Source organism: Hyla sarda, chromosome 4 (genome assembly GCF_029499605.1).
Source record: "Hyla sarda isolate aHylSar1 chromosome 4, aHylSar1.hap1, whole genome shotgun sequence".
Lineage (NCBI taxonomy): Eukaryota > Metazoa > Chordata > Amphibia > Anura > Hylidae > Hyla > Hyla sarda.
Window position 1 is genome coordinate 35942288 of NC_079192.1, and position 24317 is coordinate 35966604.

General features: G+C 43.0%; 1 protein-coding gene across 3 annotated transcripts; it reads left to right on the plus strand.

The window, feature by feature from the left end:
* The first annotated feature begins 683 nt into the window (after positions 1-683).
* On the plus strand, positions 684-19295 carry LOC130366775 (beta-1,3-galactosyltransferase 2-like). 3 transcript variants are annotated; one of them, XM_056569130.1, is made up of 3 exons: positions 684-736; positions 17931-17995; positions 18099-19295. In XM_056569130.1, exons 2-3 carry the CDS (start codon positions 17934-17936, stop codon positions 19180-19182), a joined length of 1146 nt encoding a protein of 381 aa, XP_056425105.1. In that variant the 5' UTR covers positions 684-736; positions 17931-17933; the 3' UTR covers positions 19183-19295. The 3 variants fall into 3 exon arrangements, with proteins under 3 accessions (XP_056425105.1, XP_056425104.1, XP_056425107.1); XM_056569129.1 differs by lacking the exon at positions 684-736 and adding an exon at positions 8986-9202; XM_056569132.1 differs by lacking the exon at positions 684-736 and adding an exon at positions 16842-16944.
* The last annotated feature ends 5022 nt before the right edge of the window (positions 19296-24317 follow it).

Consider the following 24317-nt stretch of genomic DNA (forward strand, 5'->3'; position numbering starts at 1 on the left):
TCTCATGCTACCAATAGAGTGAAAGCACCGCCAGCATTCAAAAGTGACCAAAACATCAGCCAGGAAGCATAGGAACTGAGAAGTGGTCTGTGGTCACCACCTGCAGAACCACTCCTTTATTGGGGGTGTCTTGCTAATTGCCTATAATTTCCACCTGTTGTCTGTCCCATTTGCACAACAGCATGTGAAATTGATTGTCAATCAGTGTTCTTCCTGAGTGGACAGTGGGATTTCACAGAAGTGTCACTGACTTGGAGTTACATTGTGTTGTTTAAAAGGGGTACTCTGCTGCCCCAGCGTTCAGAACATTTTGTTCTGAACGCTTGGAGCGGGCAGCTGGGGTTGTGACATCATGGCCATGCCCCCTCGTGATGTCACACCCTGCCCCCTCAATGCAAGTCTATGGGAGGGGGCGGGGTGGCTGTCACTCCCCCTTCCATAGACTTGCATTGAGGGGGCGTGGTGTGACATCACAAGGGGCGTGGCCATGATGTCACGACCCCCGAAGCCCGCACCCTTTGTTCTAAACGGACGTCGGTTGCTGCACAGAGATCGTGGGGATCCCAGTTGCAGGACCCCCGCAATCAGACATCTTATCCGCTATCCTTTGAATAGGGGATAAGATATCTAGGGGCGGAGTACCCCTTTAAGTGTTCCCTTTATTTTGTTTGAGCAGTGTAGTAATTCTGTGTATGCTGTCTCTGGGTTTAACAAACATATTAGAGGAGAGTAAACGGTAAACGGTAAGGGGAAAGGATGGGGGGGAGGGTTGCCATAGGGAGCAGTGTATAGTTACATCTTAGAAATGGGGAGTTTTTTCGTTTTTTTCCTCCTCATCTTCTGAGAGTCATAACTCTCTTATATTTCCATCCACAGAACCATTTGAGGGCTTGTTTTTTGTGTGACCAATTGTACTTTGTAATGACATCACTTATTTTTACCATAAAATGTACAGCGAACCCAACAAATTATTATTTTGTGGGGAAATTCAAAAGAATACCACAATTTTACAGCTTTGGGGGTATCATTTTTAAGCAGTACACTTTACATTAGAAAGTCCATATTTTCATTCTGTAGGTCAATATGTTATTTTTTTACAAAAATAACATACATATAACAGTATGCATAAATTAACACAGATATTTTATTTTACATTTCCCCCCTCCCCCCCCCCCCCCTCATTGCCTCACCCCCCTCCCACCCTTCCCCCCACCAGCCTGTTACCATTCTACCACACAACCTTATATCTTTCTTTACTTCCATTTCTCCCATTCTTTTTGGTTCAGGTCACTCCCATGATAGTATATAGATTCATATTTTTGAACTCTTTCAACTAAATTAGTCCATTCCTTAATACATGGCGCTTTTGGCGCAAACCATTTCCTTAGGATCTAAATTTTGGTCAACCCAAAAAGTTTAAGAATTAAGTTTTTATTTTCCCCAATTTCCAACTCCAATACCGCAGTGACCATACTATATTTTACTTTCCCGCCAAGATTTTCCTCAATTTTTATATAAACCTGTTCTCATAGGGGGAGATTTATCAAAACCTGTGCAGAGGAAGAGTGGTGCAGTTGCCCATAGCAACCAATCAGATTGCTTCTTTCATTTTCCACAGGCCTCTAAAGAGGCCTGTGGAAAATGAAAGAAGCAATCTGATTGGTTGCTATGGGCAACTGCACCACTCTTCCTCTGCACAGGTTTTGATAAATCCCCCTCATAGTGTTTGTACCTCTTTACAACCCAAATTCATATGTCTAAGATCCGCATTTTCCCCTCTACATCAGGGGCAACTTGCATCCTGTCTTTTTCCCATCCTGAACAATCTATATGGAGTATAACACAATCTATGGATCAATTTAAAGGGGTACTCCGGTGAAAACCTTTTTTCTTTTAAATCAACTGGTGGCAGAAAGTTAAACATATTTGTAAATTACTTCTTATTAAAAAATCTTAATCCTTCCTGTACTTATTAGCTTCTGAATACTACAGAGGAAATTCATTTCTTTTTGGAATGCCCTCTGATGACATCACGAGCACAGTTCTCTCTGCTGACGTTATTATAATAATAATAGCACTTTATTTATTGTTGTCCTTAGTCGGATTTGAACCCAAGTCCCCAGTACTGCAAGGCAGCAGTGCTAACCACTGAGCCATCATGCTGCCCTTAGCATACATCTGCTATGCACGGTTGCTAAAATGGACAGAGATGTCAGCAGAGAGCACTGTGCTCGTGATGTCATCAGTGTTCCAAAAAGAAAGGAAATTCCTCTGTAGCATTCAGCAGCTAATAAGTACAGGAAGGATTAAGATTTTTTAATAGAAGTAATTTACAAATATGTTTAACTTTCTGCCACCAGTTGATTTAAAAGAAAAAAAGGTTTTCACCGGAGTACCCCTTTAATTTGCGAAATGTTATGATTTGTGCTAATAGATGATTTATCTATATTTCTAAATATTTCCCATCGCTCCTCTTCCCCCAACACTCCTATTTCCTTCTCCCATTTCGATTTAATTATTTTAATATTTTTTTTTGTGCCTTGTGTTTAATTATTATATTATAAACCTTCCCCAATTTACTCCTGGAGCTACTTTTTGTGTCTATCACAAAATCAAACAATTCGTGATACCCAATTTCCCATCTAGGATTGACCATATCTGCATTAAATGCATTTTTAATCTGCCAATATGCAAATTCACACCCCAAATCTAAACTATATTGGGTTTGAAAATAGTTCCAAGGATGGAGACGCATGTTGTTCACTAACTGTTCTACCCTAGCGATCTCATATTTTCCCAGTTAAAGGGGTTATCCAGGAAAAAACTTTTTTTTATATATCAACTGGCTCCAGAAATTTTACAGATTTGTAAATTACTTCTTTTAAAAAAATTTCATACTTTCAGTACTTATGAGTTATTTAAGTTGAGTTGTTCTTTTCTGTCTAAGTTCTCTCTGATGACACGTGTCTCGGGAACCGCCCAGTTTAGAAGCAAATCCCCATAGGAAACCTCTTCTACTCTGTGCAGTTCCCGAGACAAGCAGAGATGTCAGCAGAGAGCACTGTTGCCTGACAGAAAACAACAACTCAACTTCAACAGCTGATAATTATTGAAAGGATTAAGATTTTTTAATAGAAGTAATTTACAAATCTGTTTAACTTTCTGGAGCCAGTTGATATATAAAAAAAAAGTTTTTTCCTGGAATATCCCTTTAACATATCCCCTTAATTTATATATTTCTGGGGAAAAAACATTCCCCCATATCTTCGTAAACTTCAGACTACATTAGACCCATGCTTTACTTTATTGTACTGGTTTTTATTTAAAAAAAAACTCAGACTTTTTAACAAAATCAGTATGTACAATTGCAGTATTCTGACCCCTGTTATCTGTAGTTTTTATTGGTTTCACTTTTGCACATGTGTGACTTTTGATATTTTATTTTCTGAAATAAATGATGAGACCAAAAAAGCAGCAATCTGCATTAATAGACAGATCGCAGTGAGTGTAACTTCTGACACCTGTTGCGATCTGTCTATTAATGCAGGTACTACAGCTCCCAGCATGGAACTGAGTGTGCTCCATGTTGGAAGTAGTAGTACCTGCAGTTAAGGAAAGATCACAGCAGATGTCACTCCTGACACCCGCTGTGATCCTCCTGTATAATGTATAGATGAGGGCGGCCGCACTTCTATGGTCCCCTGCACTGACGTATATATACAGATATTCCTATTTCCCACAGAGAGTTGTGATTGGCTGGAACCATCTGGCCAATCACAGCTCTCTGCAGGAAATATGAATAGGTGTATATATATACGGCAGTGCAGGGGACTATAGAAGAGCGGCCGGCCGCATCTATACATTATACAGGAGGATCGCTCCGGGGATCAATTAGTACAGGTACTACTACTCCCATCATGGAACAGTGTGTTACATGCTGGGAGTAGTAGTACAACCTAAAAAAAAAAAATAAGAAAGAAAAAAGTGAAAAACACACACACACACACACACACACATTACATTTTTATTATTCTCAGCTAAATTTTTAGGTCCCCGACCGCCCACAGAAATCGATCCCTATTTAAAAAATTAATAAAAATGTTGTTATATAAAAGAAAAATTGTTAGATACCATTTTTTCCATCACTACTGTATCTTTTTTTATTTTTTTTAATGGTACCCTACGAAATTTTATAAAAAAAAAAGGTATCTCCATCACTTTTTCCAAAAAGTCCAAAAAAGAATAAAAAGTCCAAAAAGAATAAAAAAAACGCCTGCAAAAAGTTAAAACCCACATGTCGTTTTTCTTGGCATTTTTTCACTCCCATAGACTTCTATGGGAGAAAAACGCCACGATTTCAGGGAAAAAAACGCCATAGGCTCAACATGCTGCGACTTTGCAAAACCGCCAAGGAGCTAAAAAAAGAGCAAAAAAAACGCAAAAAAGGATTTAAAACACACCAAACTGAAAAACGCCAAGTGGAAAAAGAATTTAGGTTTTTCTCATTGATTTACAGCTAACATCTGTCCACAAGGTTTTTTTGCCGAAAAGACGCCATGCGGCAGAATTGGCGTTTTTTCTTGGCATTCCCCCCCCCCAAAAAAAACAAGCAGAAACTTAACCTAACGGGTCTGTAAACCTGCCCCTATTACGGACTGTCCATGTGCCCACACACGTACATGGTAGTGTATCTCGCAATGGAAACCTACTGCTACTTACTAACGTGTGAACGTTCTCTTAAACACAGAAAATATTTACTATAGATATTAGATTTGGACCCGGATACGTTTGTGTTATGGCCTTAGATGCTTTTCCCCTCATTGGGATCTCAGGCCGTATTCACATGGTGCGTGATCAGTAATTGTGTATTCTGTATCACAAAACAGAGGAAACCAGGAAAATCTTTGGTCATGCAATTCGGGGGCCCCATATTTAACTCCTTCAGGATGAAGGGCGTACCTGTACGCCCCTTGCCCGATCCCAGTGTTTAAAACGGGGTCACACCGATAGCCGGGACACTGGGCTAATAGCGTGCGGCACCGATCGTTGTGCCGCGTGCTATTAACCCTTTAGACGCGGCGATCAAAGTTGATCGCCGTGTCTAAAAATGAAAGTAAACGCTTCCTGGCAGCTCAGTCGGGCTGATCGGGACTATCGCAATAAAATTGCGATGTCCCGATCAGCTAGGACGCGAGCGGAGGCCCCCTTACCTTGCTCTGTCGCGTCCGATCGGCAATCGCTCCAAGCCTGAGCTACAGGCTTGAGCAATCGAGCCCCTATCTCACTGATCCATGCAAAGCTATGTCTTTGCAGGGATCAGGGTAAAAGATCAGTGTGTGCAGTGTTATAGCCTCCTATGGGAGCTATAAGGCTAGGTTCAGACTACGGAATTTCCGCCTGCAATTCCTCTTTGAAATTGCAGGCGGAAATTCCCCTTGCTAAAATGTATAGTGTAGTGAAGGGGTTTCCGTTCACAAATTCACACTTGGGAATTTGTGAAGCGGAATTTGTGAACGGAAAATCCGCTTGGAAATTTCCGCCTGAAGAATGGGGTTGCTCTGGCAGAACACATTGCAGTCTATTGGAGACTGCAATGTCCCCGAGGTCCTAGCGCCGACTGATTCAGTCAGCGCTGGCCGCACATTTGGAATCTCCGGGCGGAAATTTTCTGCCCGAAGATTGCGTAGTCTGAACCTAGCCTAACAGAGCCAAAAAAAAAAAGTGAAAAAAAAGTTAACAAAGGTCATTTAACCCCTTCCCTAATAAAAGTTTGAAACACCCCCCTTTTCCCATAAAAAAAAAAAAAAAAATGTGTAAATAAAAATAAACATATGTGGTATCGCCGCGTGCCGAAATGTCCGAACTATAAAAATATATTGTTAATTAAACCGCACGGTCAATGGCGTACGCGCAAAAAAATTCCAAAGTCCAAAATAGCGTATTTTTGGTCACTTTTTACACCATGAAAAAATTAATAAAAAGCGATCAAAAAGTCCTATCAATACAAAAATGGTACCGATAAAAACTTCAGAACACAGCGCAAAAAATTAGCCCTCATACCGGCCCATACGCGGAAAAATAAAAAAGTTATAGGGGGTTAGAAGATGAGAATTTTTAACGTATACATTTTCCTGCATTTAGTTATGATTTTTTCCGAAGTACGACAATATCCAACCTATATAAGTAGGGTATCATTTTAACCCTATGGACCTAGAGAATAAAGATAAGATGTCATTTTTACCAAAAAATGCACTGCGTAGAAACGGAAACCCCAAAAATGTACAAAATTACATTTTTTCTTAAATTTTGTCGCACGATGATTTTTTTTTCCATTTTGCCGTGGATTTTTTGATAAAATGACTAATGTCACTGCAAAGTAGAATTAGTGGCGCAAAAAATTAGCCATCATATGGAATTTTATGTGCAAAATTGAAAGCGTTATGATTTTTAGAAGGTGATGAGGAAAAAATAAAAATGCAAAAACGGAAAAACCCTGCATTCTTAACCCCTTATTGGTTCCGTTTTTGCATTTTCGTTTTTTGCTCCTTGCCTTTAAAAAATCATAACTCTTTCAATTTTGCACCTAAAAATCCATATGTTGGCTTATTTTTTGCGCTACCAATTCTAATTTGTAATGACGTCAGTCATTTTGCCCAAAAATCTACGGTGAAACGGAAAAAAAAATCATTGTGCGACAAAATTGAAAAAAAAATGCAGTTTTGTAACTTTTGGGGGCTTCCGTTTCTACGTAGTACATTTTTCGGTAAAAATGACACCTTATCTTTATTCTGTAGGTCCATACGATTAAAATGATCCCCTACTTATATAGGTTTGATTTTGTGGCACTTCTGGAAAAAATCATAACTACATGCAGGAAAATTAATACGTTTAAAATTGTCATCTTCTGACCCCTATAACTTTTTTACTTTTCCGTGTATGGGGCGGTATGAGGGCTCATTTTTTGCGCCGTGATCTGAAGTTTTTAACGGTACCATTTTTGCATTGATAGGACTTATTGATCATTTTTAAATTATATTAAAAGTGACCAAAAATGCACTATTTTGGACTTTGGAATTTTTTTGCGCACACGCCATTGACCGAGCGGTTTAATTAATGATATATTTTTATAATTCGGACATTTCCGCACGCGGTGATACCACATATGTTTATTTTTATTTACACTGTGTTTTTTTTTATTGGAAAAGGGGGGTGATTCAAACTTTTAATAGGGGAGGAGTTAAATGATGTTTATTCATTTTTTTTTTTCACTTATTTTTTGCAGTGTTATAGGTCCCATAGGGACCTATAACACTGCACACACTGATCATTGTTATCCCATAGGGACCTATAACACTGCACACACTGATCATTGTTATCTCATAGGGGCCTATAACACTGCACACACTGATCATTGTTATCCCATAGGGACCTATAACACTGCACACACTGATCTTCATCATTGATCACTGGTTTCTCATAAGAAACCAGTGATCAAAGATTCTGCCGCATGGATCTCAGGCACTGAGCAGTCATTCGGCGATCGGACAGCGAGGAGGCAGGTAGGGGCCCTCCCGCTGTCCTGTCAGCTGTTCGGGATGCCGCGATTAGTCGCGGCTATCCCGAACAGCCCGACTGAGCTAGCCGGCCACTTTCGGTTTCACTTTTAGCCGCGCGGCTCAGCTCTGAGCGATCGGCGCTGCGCGCTATTAGAGGCGGGTCCCGGCTTCACTATGACGCTGGGCCCGCCGCGATATGACGCGGGGTTACTGTGTAACCCCGCGTTATATCAGGAGAGCAGGACCAAGGGCGTACCTGTACGCCCTTGGTCCTTAAGGGGTTAAGGGGTTAATTTTGCCCAGGGACACACTTAGTCTAAAACCAGCCCTGGTTGTGAGACTTGTCACATACCGCACATGCCACTAACATGCTCGTCACATACCACATGAGGAAATCACATATTGGATGCAAACTAATTTGGCGCAAATTGTCTGAGACATGTCTGCGCCAGTGTGTGCCTGGAAAATCCGACACTGCACTGTGAAAAGCCGAAAAGGGGTCGTGGTCTGTTTCAAAAGTTGCGTGACCGGTCCGAAAAGGGCCGTGGTTTCACAACCCGACCGATTTACTATCGAATTCACAGAAAATCCTGTGGGTAAATGGCTGGAAATCTCCACCTAGAAAAAGCTGCTCAGAAAATGTTCCCGACTTTTCCCCATAGTAAATAGAGAGAAATCCTGCAAGTCTGAAACAACATTTCCCACTAGTAAAAACCCGACACTCTTAGTAAATGAGGCCCACTGACTTCATTAATGCGGCACAAATTGGCCCTCATTAACTATTGCAAACCCGTCATGTTTTGTCGGGTTGTGCGCCAGATGCTGTCACATTGCGCCAGAAATTCTGTCTGTGCCAGATTTTGCACCAGAATTGACAAAACCCCGACTAACTCTCCATTTTGCTAAGAAAAACCCTGAAAAAGGAGCATGGTCGCCGGGAAAAGGGGGCGTGATCTCCGAAAAAGGGGCGTGTTCCTGACATTTTCACAAAAACCCAACATATTTACTAAGGTTTCCACATAAAATGTGGGGGATTTGAGCTGAGGAAAACCCGACAGATCAGGGCATGTGTAAAAAAAAAAAAAGCAAAATGTAGGGAAACCTTAGTAAATACCGCGGAAAATAAATTATAGGGAATTAAAACCCACAAAGAAACCTACACAACACTCTTAGTAAATAAGGGCCATTGTTTACAAAAAGTGTGTATTTTACTCATACAATGGACAAATGGGGGGGAGGTGTATCAAATCCTGTGCAGAGGGAACACTGGTGCAGTTGCCCATAGCAACCAGATTGCTTCTTTTATAATTCAGAGGCCTCTTTAAAAAGCAATCGGGTTGGTTGCTATGGGCAACTGCCCCTTTCCTCTACACAGGTTTTGATACATAAAAATATCCAACACCCCCGGCCATACCCCCCCTGTGCCCCTGAGATTCCTTTCCACCACTTTGCACACCTGTTCCGCCCCACCCTCCGTATTAGGCCCCACAGGCTTCAACGAAAACAACTATTTTTGACTGTCATGTCTGCCTGGGCCTACTCTTCCCTTGCACACCGGCTTATCTGGCATTGGCCCCAATTGGCAGATGAGCAGTCTGGCCCTGGTAGTAATGGAGGACGACAGCGAGAGGCTGGAGGAGGAGGAGGTTAGTCATAGAAGGTCAGAGGTTAGTCATAGAAGGTCAGAGGTCGCTGACGGGCATGGGTCACCCATGATGATGGTCAAAAGGAAGTATGTGTCTTTCCATGGCAGAAACCTGAGGCCGTGTTCACACGATGAGGTTTTTAATTGCAATAAATGAATACAAACGGAGGATAATCTTCAATGTCATTCAACGGGGACAATAACTTTTCTGCACAGACATTTCCTGGCGCGCGTGAATTTCGGAAAGCACATGGACATTAGATTTGGCGTGGACTTCTCTCCTTTACTGGGTGCTAGATGGCTTTGATGTGGGGTCAAGATGGCAGCTGTGATCTCCTTTACTCCTGTAAAGCAGTGTTTTCCAAACAGCGTGCCTCCAGCTGTTGCAAAACTACAACTCCCAGCATGCCCGGACAGCCGTTGGCTGTCCGGGCATGCTGGGAGTTGTAGTTTTGCAACAGCTGGAGGCACGCTGTTTGGAAAACACTGCTGTAAAGTGTGAAATGTCAGTAAGCTTGCAGTACCACTAACAGCCAGTGGTGGCATACACACTCTTACATGGTGGTGCCAGATTCTTTGAGTAATACCTCTCAGGCTGTGTTCACACACAGTTTTACAAAGGAAGTTGAACCATTAGGGTGCGTTCACACGCTCTTTATTTTTGCGGGTTTTCCGCTGCGTATTTGAAAGGGTGCGGGCTCTTCTCAGCTGTCCACAGCAGATTGTCCGCGGCGGAATGTACGCTGCGGAAAATCCGCCGCAGTCCCTACTGACTTCAATGGGGCTTGCGGCAGTTTTTCCGCAGCGTAAATTCCTCCGTGGAAAATCTGCTGCGGACAGCCGAGAAGAGCCCGCCCACTTTCAAATACGCAGCGGAAAATCCGCAAAAACAAAGAGCGTGTGAACGCACCCTCAAACTGTCTAAAATACAGCCGGTTCAGTTTTTAGGGCTGTTCTTTAACCCCATAAGGACCTATTTTGGCCTTGAGGATATTTTAGCGTTTTCATTTTTTCCTCCTCGCTAGAGATGAGCGAACTTACAGTAAATTCGATTCATCACGAACTTCTCGGCTCGGCAGTTGATGACTTATCCTGCATAAATTAGTTCAGCTTTCAGGTGCTCCGGTGTGCTGGAAAAGGTGGGTACATTCCTAGGAAAGAGTCTCCTAGGACTGTATCCACCTTTTCCAGCCCATCGGAGCACCTGAAAGCTGAACTCATTTATGCAGGAAAAGTCATCAACTGCCGAGCCGAGAAGTTCGTGACGAATCGAATTTACTGTAAGTTCGCTCATCTCTACTCCTCGCCTTCTAAGAGCCATAACTTTTTTTTTCTATCCATAACAGTCCCATATGAGGATTTTTTATTTTATTTTTTTGCGTGACCAATTGTACTTGGTAATGACACCTTTTTTCATTTTACCATAAAATGTGCCACAAAACAAAAATATATATTATTTGTGACAGGAAATTGAAAAGTAAAAAAGGCATTTTGCCAATTTTTGGGGAGTTTCGTTTTTATTTATTTTTTTTATTCTGGGGGTCAATGAGGGGCATTTACTAATCTTTTACTATGTAGTCTGGTTTTTACCCTGTTTTTTTCTACTTCATTTTTGACTATGTGCGACAAATTTACTAAATTGTTGCACGGCATTAATAAATTTGGCGCACATAGGCAAAAGTGGGAAATTTACTTCATGTAGTAGAAAAAATAGTCTGTTCCTTTTTCCTGCTGTCTGAATAGGTTTGGCTGCTGGTTTCCTTCTGGATCTTTTGTTTTTGAGTTTTTTTTTTTTTAGCTTTTTCACCACATCTAAATAATTCAATAACTACAGTGGTCCCTCAAGTTACAATATTAATTGGTTCCAGGAAAACCATTGTAAGTTGAAACCATTGTATGTTGAGACCATAACTCTATGGAAACGTGGTAATTGGTTCTAAAGGCACCAAAATGTCATCCAAAAATAGGAAAAAGTGACAAAGAAAAATAAGTAGATAACTGATATAGATAAAGCAAATCCTTACATATAAAAGTAATAAAGATCTGCTGGGAGCTGTAAATCACTGTCTATGTCAGTGTTTCCCAAGCAGGGAGCCTCCAGCTGTTGCAAAACTATAACTCCCAGCATGCCTGGACAGCCAAAGGCTGGGGGTACCCTGCTTGGGAAACACTGGTCTATGTAGAGGACAGGAGCTTCTTCAGGGGTCCTGTACAGTACAGGCAATGTCCAAAACAAGTAATGGAGTCGCCCTCACCTGGTGTCCAAAAGAGCAGCTAACCCTGATACAGGTAAAGTGTACAGAACATGTAATACCAGACACCAGTCAGTGCATACACTTCAGTAATACAGGGGTTTTACCAGTGAATGCCCATTTTGATTGGTTGGTTCTTCCAGCCATTGACACGTTTCACAGATCTGGACTGTCTGTAGCATTGTATGTTGAGTCTGGTTTCAACTTACGATGGTCCAGAAAAGACCATTGTATGTTGAAACTATTGTATGTTGAGGCCATTGTAAGTTGAGGGATCACTGTAAATTGTAGTCATGGCTCAGAAGTGGTAAACGGCGTTTAGTGTGTGTGTGTGTGTGTGTGTGTGTGTGTGTTTATTACATTTTTTTAACACAGTTTTTTTCTCCCTAAATGTACTTACACTTTTTTTTTTTTTTTTTGGTTACTTCTTCTACAGATCTGTGTATCCTGTGGACTACGGATTCGGTGGACTACTTCGACGACCAGCGTTTTTCTTTGCTGGATGTTAATAAAATGGTTAACGAGGGCTTGTGGGGGAGTGTTTTTTTGTAATAAATTTTTTTTTAAACCTGTTGTGTTTTTTTTTATTTTACTTTACTAGACAGGCTTAGTAGTGGAAGCTGTCTTATAGACTGAGTCCATTACGAAGCCGGGCTTAGCGTTAGCAACAAAAACAGCTAGCGCTAACCCCCAATTATTACCCCGGTACCCAACACCACAGGGGTGCCGGGAAGAGCCGGTACCAACAGGCCTGGAGCGTCAAAAATGGCGCTCCTGGGCCTAGGCGATAACAGGCTGGCGTTATTTAGGTTGGGGAGGGCCAGTAACAATGGTCCTCGCCCACCCTGGTAACGTCAGGCTGTTACTGTTTGGTTGGTATTTGGCTGAGAATAAAAATAGGGGGACCCTATGCGTTTTTTTTTTATATATTTAATTATTTATTTAAAAAAAAAACGCATAGGGTCTCCCCCATTTTCATTCTCAGCCAAATACCAACCAAACAGTAACAGCCTGACGTTCCCAGGGTGGGCGAGGACCATTGTTACTGGCCCTCCCCAGCCTAAATAACACCAGCCTGTTACCGCTTAGGCCCAGGAGCGCCATTTTTGACGCTCCAGGCCTGTTGGTACCGGCTCTTCCCAGCACCCCTGTGGCGTTGGGTACCGGGGTAATAATAGGGGGTTAGCGCTAAGCCCAGGTTAGTAATGGACTCTGTCTATAAGACAGCTTCCACTACTAAGCCTGTCTAGTAAAGTAAGAAAAAAACACAACAGGTTTTAAAAAATTTTTATTACAAAAAACACTCGCCCACAAGCCCTTGTTAACCATTTTATTAAAATCAAACAAAGAAAAACGCTGGTCATCGAAGTAGTCCACCGAATCCGAAGGAGTCCACAGGATAAACGGATCTGAAATGAGAAGAAAACAAAAAAAATGGGTTAGTACATTTATTATCACCTGCTCACACATCTCCAGCCCCGCACGACTACAACTGCCAGCATGCCCTTACAGTAAGGACATGCTGGGAGTTGTAATTGTGTGGTGCAGGAGATGTGTGGGCAAGTGACAAGCTTGTCCCCTGCCCCTAGCTGCAGGACTACAACTCCCAGCATGCCCTTACAGTAAGGTGGGGCGGAGGCCGGGCACAGTGTTTCCTAACCTGGGACTTGTAGTTTTGCAACATCTGGAGGCACCCTGGTTGGGAAACACTGTTTTAGGCCAGTGTTTCCCAACCAGGGTGCCTCCAGATGTTGCAAAACTACAAGCCCCAGCATGCCTGGACAGTCAAAGGCTGTCCAGGCATTCTGGGAGTTGTAGTCTTGCAACATCTGTAGGCAACCTGGTTGGGAAACACTGGCCTAAAACAGTGTTTCCCAACCAAGGTGCCTCCAGATGTTGCAAAACTACAAGTCCCAGCATGCCTGGACAGTCAAAGCCTATGGCTCTCAGGGCAGGAGCCCGGGCTGACATTACAGTGCAGCCGCCCGGGCTCCTCATACGGTCTCCCCGCTACCCCCCCCCCCCCCCCCTTGTCTCCCGCCCGGGCTCCTCATACGGTCTCCCCGCTACCCCCCCCCCCCCCCCCTTGTCTCCCGCCCTGGCTTATCATACGGTCTCCCCGCTACCCCCCCTTGTCTCCCACCCGGGCTCCTCATACGGCCTCCCCGCTACCCCCCCCCTCCCTTGTCTCCCGCCCGCGCCGCTCAGCTCCCGCTGCTACAAGACTACAACTCCCAGCATGTCCTCACTGTAAGGGCATGCTGGGACTTGTAGTCTTGCAACAGCAGACAGATGGGAGTTGTGTGGCGCTGGCAGGTGAGAGGGGTGGGATATAAATCACTGTAGTGTCCCGGTAGCGCAGTGAGGGTAGCGGGGAGAAAGTATGTCGGAGCCCGGGCAGCAGTAGCTTTTCCTGCTCCATGTTGGAGCTGGAGTAAATTTAGTCAATTTTTATGGCCGTTGCGACAGTTTATTGCGCAACTGTGACTGTCGCAGTTAATAAATTCCTGACCACTGCAAGTCAAAACTGAAAACTTGCGTAAATTAAGCGGGAAATTTTTTTTTTTACTTTCTAGCTCTTACTAGGGAAAGTCGCACAATTTATAGGGTAGGCGCAATTGCGACAATTTTGCGCCAAAAATAGTCAGAAAAAAATGACTAAACCCCTTAGTAAATGCCCCTCTATATGATTAATAGCATGCCCATGTTTACATGCTTCTCTATTATTGTACTCTCACTAAACTAGGGTATAAGCTTTACCCTTTTTTTTTTTTTCTAAAGGATTGAGGGATAACTTTCAGATTGTGGGGGGTGGAGTTCGACTGCTGGGACCCCTCCCTCAATCTCCTGCCCGACAACCAGGCAGCCGAAGATACATGAGTACAGCGCTTTGGCTCTCCCATAGAGATGCATGGAGGGCTAGTGGTGACCGCCGCTCTGTGCATGAGGAGAGCCGGGGCATCGGGCAAGAGATCACGGGGGTCCCAGTGGTCGGACCCCCCGGGATCAGACACTTATCACCTTTCCTTTGGATAAGGAATACATTTTCTTAAACTGAAAAACCCCTTTAATATCATGTGTCCTACCATGCCTGGATGTTGGCTGCCACGTCTGTGAGGTTAGGGTCACACATAGCGTATTTGAAAGGGGTACTCCGGTGGAAAACAATTTTTTTTCAAATCAACTGGTGCTGGAAAGTTAAACAGATTTGTAAATTACTTCTATTAAAAGAATCTTACTCCTTCTGGTACTTATCAGATGTTCTATGCTCCAGAGGAAGTTGTGTAGTTCTTTCCAGTCTGACCACAGTGCTCTTTGCTGACTCCTCTGTCCATGTCTGGAACTGTCCAGAGCAGGATAGGTTTGCTATGGGGATTTGCTCCTGCTCTGGACAGTTCCTGACGCTGACAGTGGTGTCAGCAAAGAGCACTGTGGTCAGACAGAAAAGAACAACTTAAACTTCCTCTGGAACATACAGCAGCTGATAAGTACTGGAAGGGTAAAGATTTTTTTTTATAGAAGTAATTTACAAATCTGTATAACTTTCTGGAACCAGTTTATTTGAAAGAAAAATTGTTTTCCACTGAAGCACCCCTTTAACGCTACGCAGTGGGAGATCCGCTGCATGGTCTTCTATGAGCAAACACACAGGGCTCCCCACGGTAGCCCTGTGTGTTTGCTCATTGGAGAGAAAATGCAGCTTATTTCCTGCTGCACATCGGATTTTGCACAGCAGGAAATACACTGCAAATGCGCTACATGTGATCCTACTCTAATGTGTAAAGAAAACAACTTTTATTGTTGCACCCAGTATGTAAATAAGGCACAAGTAGTCACCAAGCATGCGGATTGCTGAAGTAGTCACCGCACCCTTGACTCTAATCACGACTATGCAGACATGATTGACAGCCAAGCTGAGAGCAATGGCACCAGGCCCTGAATGAGCTGTCAGTCATACCTAGATAGGCATGTGGTGAGGGGTGTGATGAAGGGCAGATGTTGTTACCCTTAGGACAGATGTTATTAACCCTTAATATCCGTGACGCCAGCGCGTGGTTATCCTCTACACCAACCGAGGTATGGCCGCTTGTTCCTAGGCCAGGCGCTGGGCAAATAATCGCTCTGATGCAAGGTTACAGAACAACAGCAGCTTTACTGAGGCAGACATATGTTAATGTTTTTACAACTCAGTTTAGGTCCAAGAAGGTGACCAGTGGACTCGCTGAGACTTGTGGACTCGCTGAGACTTGTAGTGGACTGGGACTCAATTATGCAGTCCCACGCTGACTTTAGACTTGACAGACTTGACTATGCTGACTAGACTTCTCCCTTGTATTTAGGCTTACCAGGCTTTGACTTTCACCTGAAGGGGGTTCCACGGATAGTGGCTGCGTGGTTAGGCCTTGGTCTCCCTCAGGACACCAGGTCTTCCCTTGACTGTAGCTCAGCATGCACTAAGACTAATATGACTACGCTAGCTCCTCCCTGCTATATAAGGGAGCAATTTGGAGGAGTCCCATAGGTCACCAACAAGTCACCTGGTCACTGGCACCTTCCCTGGTTACACAGGCTTGGCAACAAGATTTAAAGGCACACTTGATTTAAAAGACTAACGCATATAACATAAGAAAATATGGCATATTTTACTCTTGACAGTACATAAGAGGAATGTGGACCCAGGAGACACTGACAGAGAATCCACCACACAGGACGGTAAAGTGTACAGGAGGACCCACTCCCGTACTTAGCCACCACAGGCGTTATTAGAGCCTGAATAGGCGTGTTTACAGCCCGGGGAGCCGTGACTACCTCAGAAGACGCACGTCCAACTGACTACTGGAGCCTCCTTTACATACTGTGTGGGACATTTATAAATGTTGTTTTCTTTATGTGGCGTCGGGGTGTGAGGTGCAGGGTAGATGTTATAACCCAAGGGGCAGATGTTATTAACCCCTTCTTGTCGTGACGCAAGGGCATGGTTTAGCCTCGCAGGGGCGACCTCGCAGGCTTGCTAGGACTTGCAGTAGTTAGATTTTGGAGCAGGCCATGGTGACTAAACAGTAGACGTGACTTGACTGACTTGATGACTGACAATTAGATGACTTTGCCTTACTTGCAATTGACAGGTGGCTGCAGACTTTAGGCTTGAGGCCTCCGATGCTCCGGACACACTCTGAGATGTCTGCACTGGACCTCAGGAACTGAGAGAGAGATTGCAGCCCCTCCCCTGGTTATATAGGGGGGCTGTGCAAGGAGCCCATAGGTCACTTGGGGGGGGGGGGGTCACCTGGTCAATAGTGCCTCCTAGTAGTGCCTCAATAGTACATTATTAATATGACAACTTTATATACACAGGGGATAATACATAAAGGGGGCCCTGGGGACATGGAAAGGCTCTGCCTGACAGGGCAGGAGAAGTACGGAAAAACACCATCCCGTACTGGGCCACCACATTTACATTTATAGACATGCCAGCAGACATCCAGGGACGGTAGGACATGTTATATTAACCTCTATGATGTGTCGCCACTGGTTATACAGGGTAAAACTTAGTGACAGGTTCCCTTTAACGAAAGTCTGTTAAAATTGTCCTTTTCTGACCCTTTTAACTCTTATTTTCCTGTATACGGAGCTGTACAGGGCAAATTTTTTGTGCCATGATCTGTAATTTTTATCGTGACCATTTTTGTGTATATGTTACTTTTTGATAAATTTTCATTCCTGTTTTTTCTGGACTGTGATGTGACCAGTTAATGGGTGGGATTATTCAGTCAGTGTGTATTCGTCATACGCACCCCTCAGTGTAAAACATTCACACCCCCTGACAGTATAATCCCGCCCATCACACATTGATAGTCATGCTCATTATTAAAATTAAGTCACGCCCATCTGACTGATTTCCTAAATTGTCAGACAAACTATAAACCCTCATCTCAGGAACAGGAGGGCGTATGAGTAAAAAGGTGTGTGACCATAAGCTAATTAATGAGAGAGAAATTTTTTGGCAAATTGGCCACAGGTACTTTTTAAAGGAGATCTGCAGCCATAGACACTTATCCAGTATCCGCAGGATAGGGGTCCCTGGCCGACGTGCCCTTTCCATGTATGTCTATGGTAAGGGCAGAGATGCAGCGTTCGTGCATAGAGCTGTATGGAGGGGGCGTGTCTTAGTGTTTTCAACATCATGCCATTAGCCACCCAGAGTCCCTGTATGGGAGATTGGGGGGGGGGGGGATTTATGGCTGCAGTACTCCTTTGAGTTGAAAGTTTTGCAATTCAGGACCATGCTGGATTTGAGTGGGTTAAGAGGTAGCTGAGATATTGACTTTAATTCCATTTTTTATTTATTTGTGGGGCTGTTATTGAAAAAAAAATCTGCATCTCTGCCATTTCTGTTTGTTTGTCGTTGTTTTAGTTGTTTTGTTATTTTTATGCTCTGCTCAATGTGACCTAAATAATACGGTATTGTTTTTGCAGGCCATGTTCTTACAGTCCTATGGGTTCATCAGAAAGTATCTCAGATGTTTTCAAAAGGCCATTCAGTGAGTAGTCAGATGCAATATTTCAAAAACTCACAAATGTATATACGGTGTTAGAGAACGTTGTTGTAACTTGCACTTTTTGTTTTTGTTTTTATTAATACAGAAATTCTCCTTTGTGCATTTGGTATCTCTTCATAAGGAAGAAAACTAGACCTTTCCTATTTTTCAGGATACTCCTACTGGTATTTTTCTTTTGTTTTGTGTTTTCTCAATTGTTCACATCTGGGAATAAAGGCCAGAGATTGTTTGCCCGGGCCTCGAAGATACTGGCCAATGAAGACCAAGAGATCATTGTATTGAATAGAACTTCTCCGGCCAGGTGGCACCCCCTGGTGACCCCATACCCATATCCTTACAAGTTTTTAATGAATGCTCCAGAGAAGTGTCAGAGGAGGAACCCGTTCCTAGTTCTCCTGGTGACTGGCGAGTGTCATGATGTGAAAGCTAGAGATACAATCCGGAAGACTTGGGGGAACGAAGACAACTATGGAGACGTTGTGGTCATGAAGATCTTTTTGGTTGGCATCTCTCCCATTCTGACTGATGCCATGCAGCAGCTTCTCAAAGAGGAAAATGCCATTTATGGGGACATTGTTCAGCAGGATTTTCTGGATACCTATAGTAATCTAACCCTAAAAACTTTAATGGGAATGGAGTGGGTAACAAAATTCTGCCCGAATGCCTCCTATGTAATGAAGGTGGACAATGATGTTTTTGTCAATGTCCCCTATCTGATCCACCAACTTCTCCACCCAGAACGTCCACCTCTTACAAACTATGTAACAGGGTTCATAGTGGAAAATAGCTCGCCTAACAGACACAACTATAGTAAATGGTACCTACCCGAAGAAATCTACCCTTCAAAAATATTCCCGCCATATCTTTCCGGCCCCGGATACGTACTCTCTGGTGACATGGCCAAGAAGATCTATGATGTGGCACAAGAGATTTTAGTGTTCAGTATAGAAGATGCATTTATAGGGGTTTGCTTATACAAAATGAAAATTACGATAACGCCGCCTCCAAAAAATGTTTTCCATGGGCTGAGTATAGCCTACGATTACAAAGTCTTCAGTGGCCTGGTCATGGTCCACCATTATAAGAATGAAGATTTGTTGATCGTGTGGTCGCAGTTCTGGAATGGGAGCTATAGTGGTGAGGGAATCAAGACCACCACTGTCCATTAACCCTACTAGGGTCCCTACTGTCTATGAGCCAGAGCGGAGGGCCACCATATACGAGTGGCTTCTACTTTGGCTTATCTAGCCTATCCTTGTACTTTACAGTCAGCAAGTTTACTTAAATGAGATACTCCGCCTCTAGACATCTTATCCCATATCCAAAGGATAGGGGATAAGATGTCTGATCGCGGGGGGTCCTGCCGTTGGGGACCCCCGCAATCTCGGCTGCAGCACCCCTGACATCCGGTGCAAGGAGTGAACTTCGCTCTGTGGCGGATGACTGGTGATGCGGGCCAGAGGCTTGTGACGTTACGGCCAAGCCCCGCTCGTGATGTCACAGCCACGCCCCTCAATGCAATTGACATTATGAGCATTGAGGGGTCATGGCCATGACGTCATTGAGAGGTCTTGGCCGTGATGTCACAAGCCTCCGGTGCTGCACCCGAGGCTCAACGCGATCGCCCGATGCAGCAGGGAGATGAGCGGATAAGATGTCTAGGGGCGGAGTACCCCTTTATAAAAGGGAGCCAGCCCTATGTAAAAAAAAATTTACTTTTATTTGTTTGAACCCAGAGCTACTATTTTTCTAGTTGAGGAAAGAAAATCCTGAACTACACTGTTCCCTCCATATCACCAGCTGCTCCATCACCTCTGCACAGTGAGTAGCCCACCCAACAGGTCCACCCAAGAGGAATATATAGGCCTTAAAATGGTACTCCACCGAAAAACATCTTATCCCCTTATCTCCAGCGCGGCACTCCAGTCATCCGTGCACGGAGCGAACTCCGCTCCGTGCCAGATGACTTGCAACTACAGCTGCCTGCCATGCCCCCTCCATTCATGTCTATGGGAGGAGGCGTGATGGCTACGTAGTAGCCGTCACGCCCCCTCCCACAGACATGAATGGAGGGAGCGTGGTGTGACATCACGAACACGGAAGCTCCAAGCTTCCGTTTTCCGAATGCCGCCACTGCTGGCCCAGATAGGGGTTACAAACCATGTGTGTAGGCCAACCCTGAAGCCTTACACAGTAGACAGCTTTGTGGTGCCATATTGTTGCCATCTTGCTGTCGGAGGACTGTTGTGCTGCCCCTATACACATTAGATTGCCAACCCATCCCCCTGAAATCAGCTTTATGTTTTTTTGATCACATGACTGGACTGTCTGACTACACACCGGTTGAGTCGTAGTCTGCAACCAGGGTGGAATATAGATCTGCAAATGAGTTTTCCGGAAATTTTTGTTATTGTTGGACTTTGAGGACGGGCCATAAATTTTTGATTGTGGGGGAGGGGTTCCAACTTCCAATCTTACCGCAATTATAGGAAATACATAATTTTTACATACATTTTTACATTAATTTGGGAAATTAGCTGTATAATTGTGATACCACTGATTAGACTCCCCATGTGAACACAACCTCATAGGCCCAGGACCGTCTGAAGAACGAGTAAGCTTTCTGATTCATTGGCTGATCTCATGGTTTTGGCCTACTTAAGGGGGTATTCCAGGAAAAAAACTTAATATATATATATATATATATATATATATATATATATATATATAATCAACTGGCTCCAGAAAGTTAAACAGATTTGTAAATTACTTCTATTAAAAAATCTTAATCCTTTCAGTACTTATGAGCTTCTGAAGTTGAGTTGTTCTTTTCTGTCTATATGCTCTCTGATGACAAGTGTCTCGGTAACCGCCCAGTTTAGAAGAAAATCCCCATAGCAAACCTCTTCTAAACTTGGCGGTTCCCAAGACACGTGTCATCAGAGAGCACTTAGACAGAAAAGAACAACTCAACTTCAGAAGCTCATAAGTACTGAAAGGATTAAGAATTTTTAATAGAAGTAATTTACAAATCTGTTTAACTTTCTGGCTCGGGCGGCAGGATATTTGTAAAAAAATTTCGCCCAAGCCTTTCATGAAAAAATATCCCATAGATCTTGGGATGTACTCAAAATTCTCATTCGATAGAAGTAAAGGGACACACGACCGATCCAGTAATTGCTCATGCCTGCCTACCTACCTTTTGATCGCCGATCCGTGTAGTAGGCTTCTTAAAGGGATACACCAGTGGAAAACTTTTTTTTTTTTTTTTTTTAAATCAATGGTGCCAGAAAGATTTGTAAAGTACTTATCAGCTGCTGTATGCTCCAGAGGAAGTTCTTTTCTTTTTGGATTTCTTTTCTGTCTGACCACAGTGCTCTCTGCTGACACCTCTGTCCATGTCAGGAACTGCAGGAGCAAATCCCCATAGCAAACCTCTCCTGCTCTGGACAGTTCCTGACATGGACAGAGGTGTCAGCAGAGAGCACTGTGGTCAGACAGAAAAAGAACTATACAACTTCCTGTGGAGCATTCAGCAGCCAAGTACTGGAAGGATTAAGATTTTTTTTTTTTTTTTTTTTTTTTTTTTTTTTTACCGTCTCGAATTTACTTCCCTGCCCTGCCCCAGTCCCTCTGCTGCGCTGGTCTGATACTTGTGGTTGATTTGTCACACTGGCGGCATTCTGGGCAGGCTTAAAAAAAAAAAGTTGCATCCTGGAGTACTCCTTTTAGATTTGATAAACGAAATGCACTAGAACTGATGCTCAATTTACGACATTTAAAAAAAATTGCGCACATCCCATGAAATTAATTTGTGTGTTTTAGGCACTTTATTTAGTTTCGTAATGTTGCAAAGTGGGGGGAGGGGCTAAGTGTGGTCATAAAATTCGCCAGATTCAGTAAAGACATGTGACATGATTATGTAGCAAAATATTGGTGTAAAGCAGTGTTTTCCAACCAGTGTGCTTTCCAGCTGTTGCAAAACTAAAACTCTCAGCATGCCCGGACAGCCAAAGGCTGTCCGGGCATGCTGGGAGTTTTAGTTTTGCAACAGCTGGAGGCACACTGGTTGGAAAACACTGGTATAAAAAAAAAAATATATATATATATATATATATATATATATATTTTAGTTTACCACTGTAAGAAATTAGTTTAATATTGTCTAAATGTAATCTATTTAATATTTACTGTTTTAGATACATTGTTGCAAAAATATTCCCCATACACACATTTAATATCTTTATTGATTATTTATTGATTTTTTTTTTATTATATCTTTATCTGTTGCCACAATAAAATAAAATATTTTTAAGCTGCTTTTTGTCTTTTTTTTTTTGTTTCTCATTGTTTTTCATACTGTTGCATGTCCTAAAATAATCAGACCGCATTCTGGGTTTTAGGAGGTGCCGTTACTGTCCATTAAAATGAAAAGAAAAGAAGATATGTGGTTTGTCATGTTTCAGTGTGTTATTTAGGAAAAAAAAGTGTAAGATTTCACTGCCATCTACAGGTTAAACTAGGTAGTACATCACTCAAAAAAAAAAAAATGTCAACAAATACCATATGTTAGTGGTCTCCAAACTGTGGTCCTCCTGATAGGGCAAAACTACAACTCCCAGCATTCCTGGACAGCCATTGACTGCAGGAAGGCTATTCCACACATCCACTACTCTCTCAGTAAAGTAATACTTCCTGATATTACTGCAGAAACCTTTGCTACTCTAATTTAAAACTATGTCCTCGTGGTAGTTTTTCTTCTTTTAAATCTCCTCTCCTCCTTTACCGTGTTGATTTCCTTTATGTATATAAAAAGTCTCTATCATATCACCTCTGTCTCTTCTTTCTTCTATACATGTTAAGGTCCTTTAATCTTTCCTGGTAAGTTTTTATCCTGCAATCCATGTACTAGTTTAGTATCTTCTCTGAACTCTCTCTAGAGTATCTATAGCCTTCTGGAAATACGGCCTCCAGGACTGCGCACAATACTCCAATTGAGGTCTCACCAGTGTTCTGTACAGCAGCATGAGCACGTCTCTCTTTCTACTACTAATACCTCTCCCTATACACCCATGAGCATTCCCTCTACTGCTAATACCTCTCCCTATATAACCATGAGCACTTCCTTCTGTACTGCTAATACCTCTCCATATACACCCATGAGCACTTCCCTTTCTACTGCTAATACCTCTCCCTATACACCCATGAGCACTTCCCTCTCTACTGCTAATATCTCTCCCTATATAACCATGAGCACTTTTCTCTCTACTGCTAATACCTCTCCCTATACACCCATGAGCATTCCCTCTACTGCTAATACCTCTCCCTATATAACCATGAGCACTTTTCTCTCTACTGCTAATACCTCTCCATATACACCCATGAGCACTTCCCTTTCTACTGCTAATACCTCTCCCTATACACCCATGAGCACTTCCCTCTCTACTGCTAATATCTCAATACCCAGAATGTATTATTTTCCCTCAGCTCTTCATCACAGTCCTCCCTCCCTGCCTACATCTCTTCTACAACAGTCCTGTCAGTTCACTACCCAGAGCTGTTACAGAACATCTCATTTCCCAGCAGACTACTGCACAATTATTGAGGTTGCAGCACCTTCTATAATTCCCTGTCTGCTCCTCTGTCTGTGCTATTTAGCACAATGCAGCATGCTGTAAACACACCTCCTTCTCCATAAATGTTCCAATAAATATGTAAGCTCACAGGCTACTTTATCAGGTAAACCTGTTCAATTGTAGTTGAGCACGAATATTCGAAATGTGAATTTTTACTGCTGCCGATCTCCTGAGCTGCGCAAGGCAGAGCAGGAGATCGGCAGGATGTATACATACGTTCCAGCGCGCGAACATGTCGAGTGCAGGGACGTATGCATACGTCCTGTAGCGGAAAGGGATTAAAGCAGGCTTAGAGTAATTTAAAGGGGTATACTGGTGGAAAACAATGTTTTTCAAATCAACTGGTGCCAGAAAGTTAAACAGATTTGTAAATTACTTCTATGTGAAAAATCTTAATTCTTTTAATACTTATCAGCTGCTGTATGCTCCACAGGAAGTTGTGTAGTTCTCTCCAGTCTGTCCACACTACTCTCTGCTGACACCTTTGTCCATGTCAGAAACTGTCCAGATCAGGAGAGGTTTGCTATGGGGATTTGCTCCTACTCAAGACAGTTCCTGACACAGACAGAGGTGTCAGCAGAGAGCACTGTGGTCAGACTGGAAAGAACTACACAACTTCCCCTGGAGCATACAACAGCTGATAAGTACTAAAAGGATGAAGATTTTGA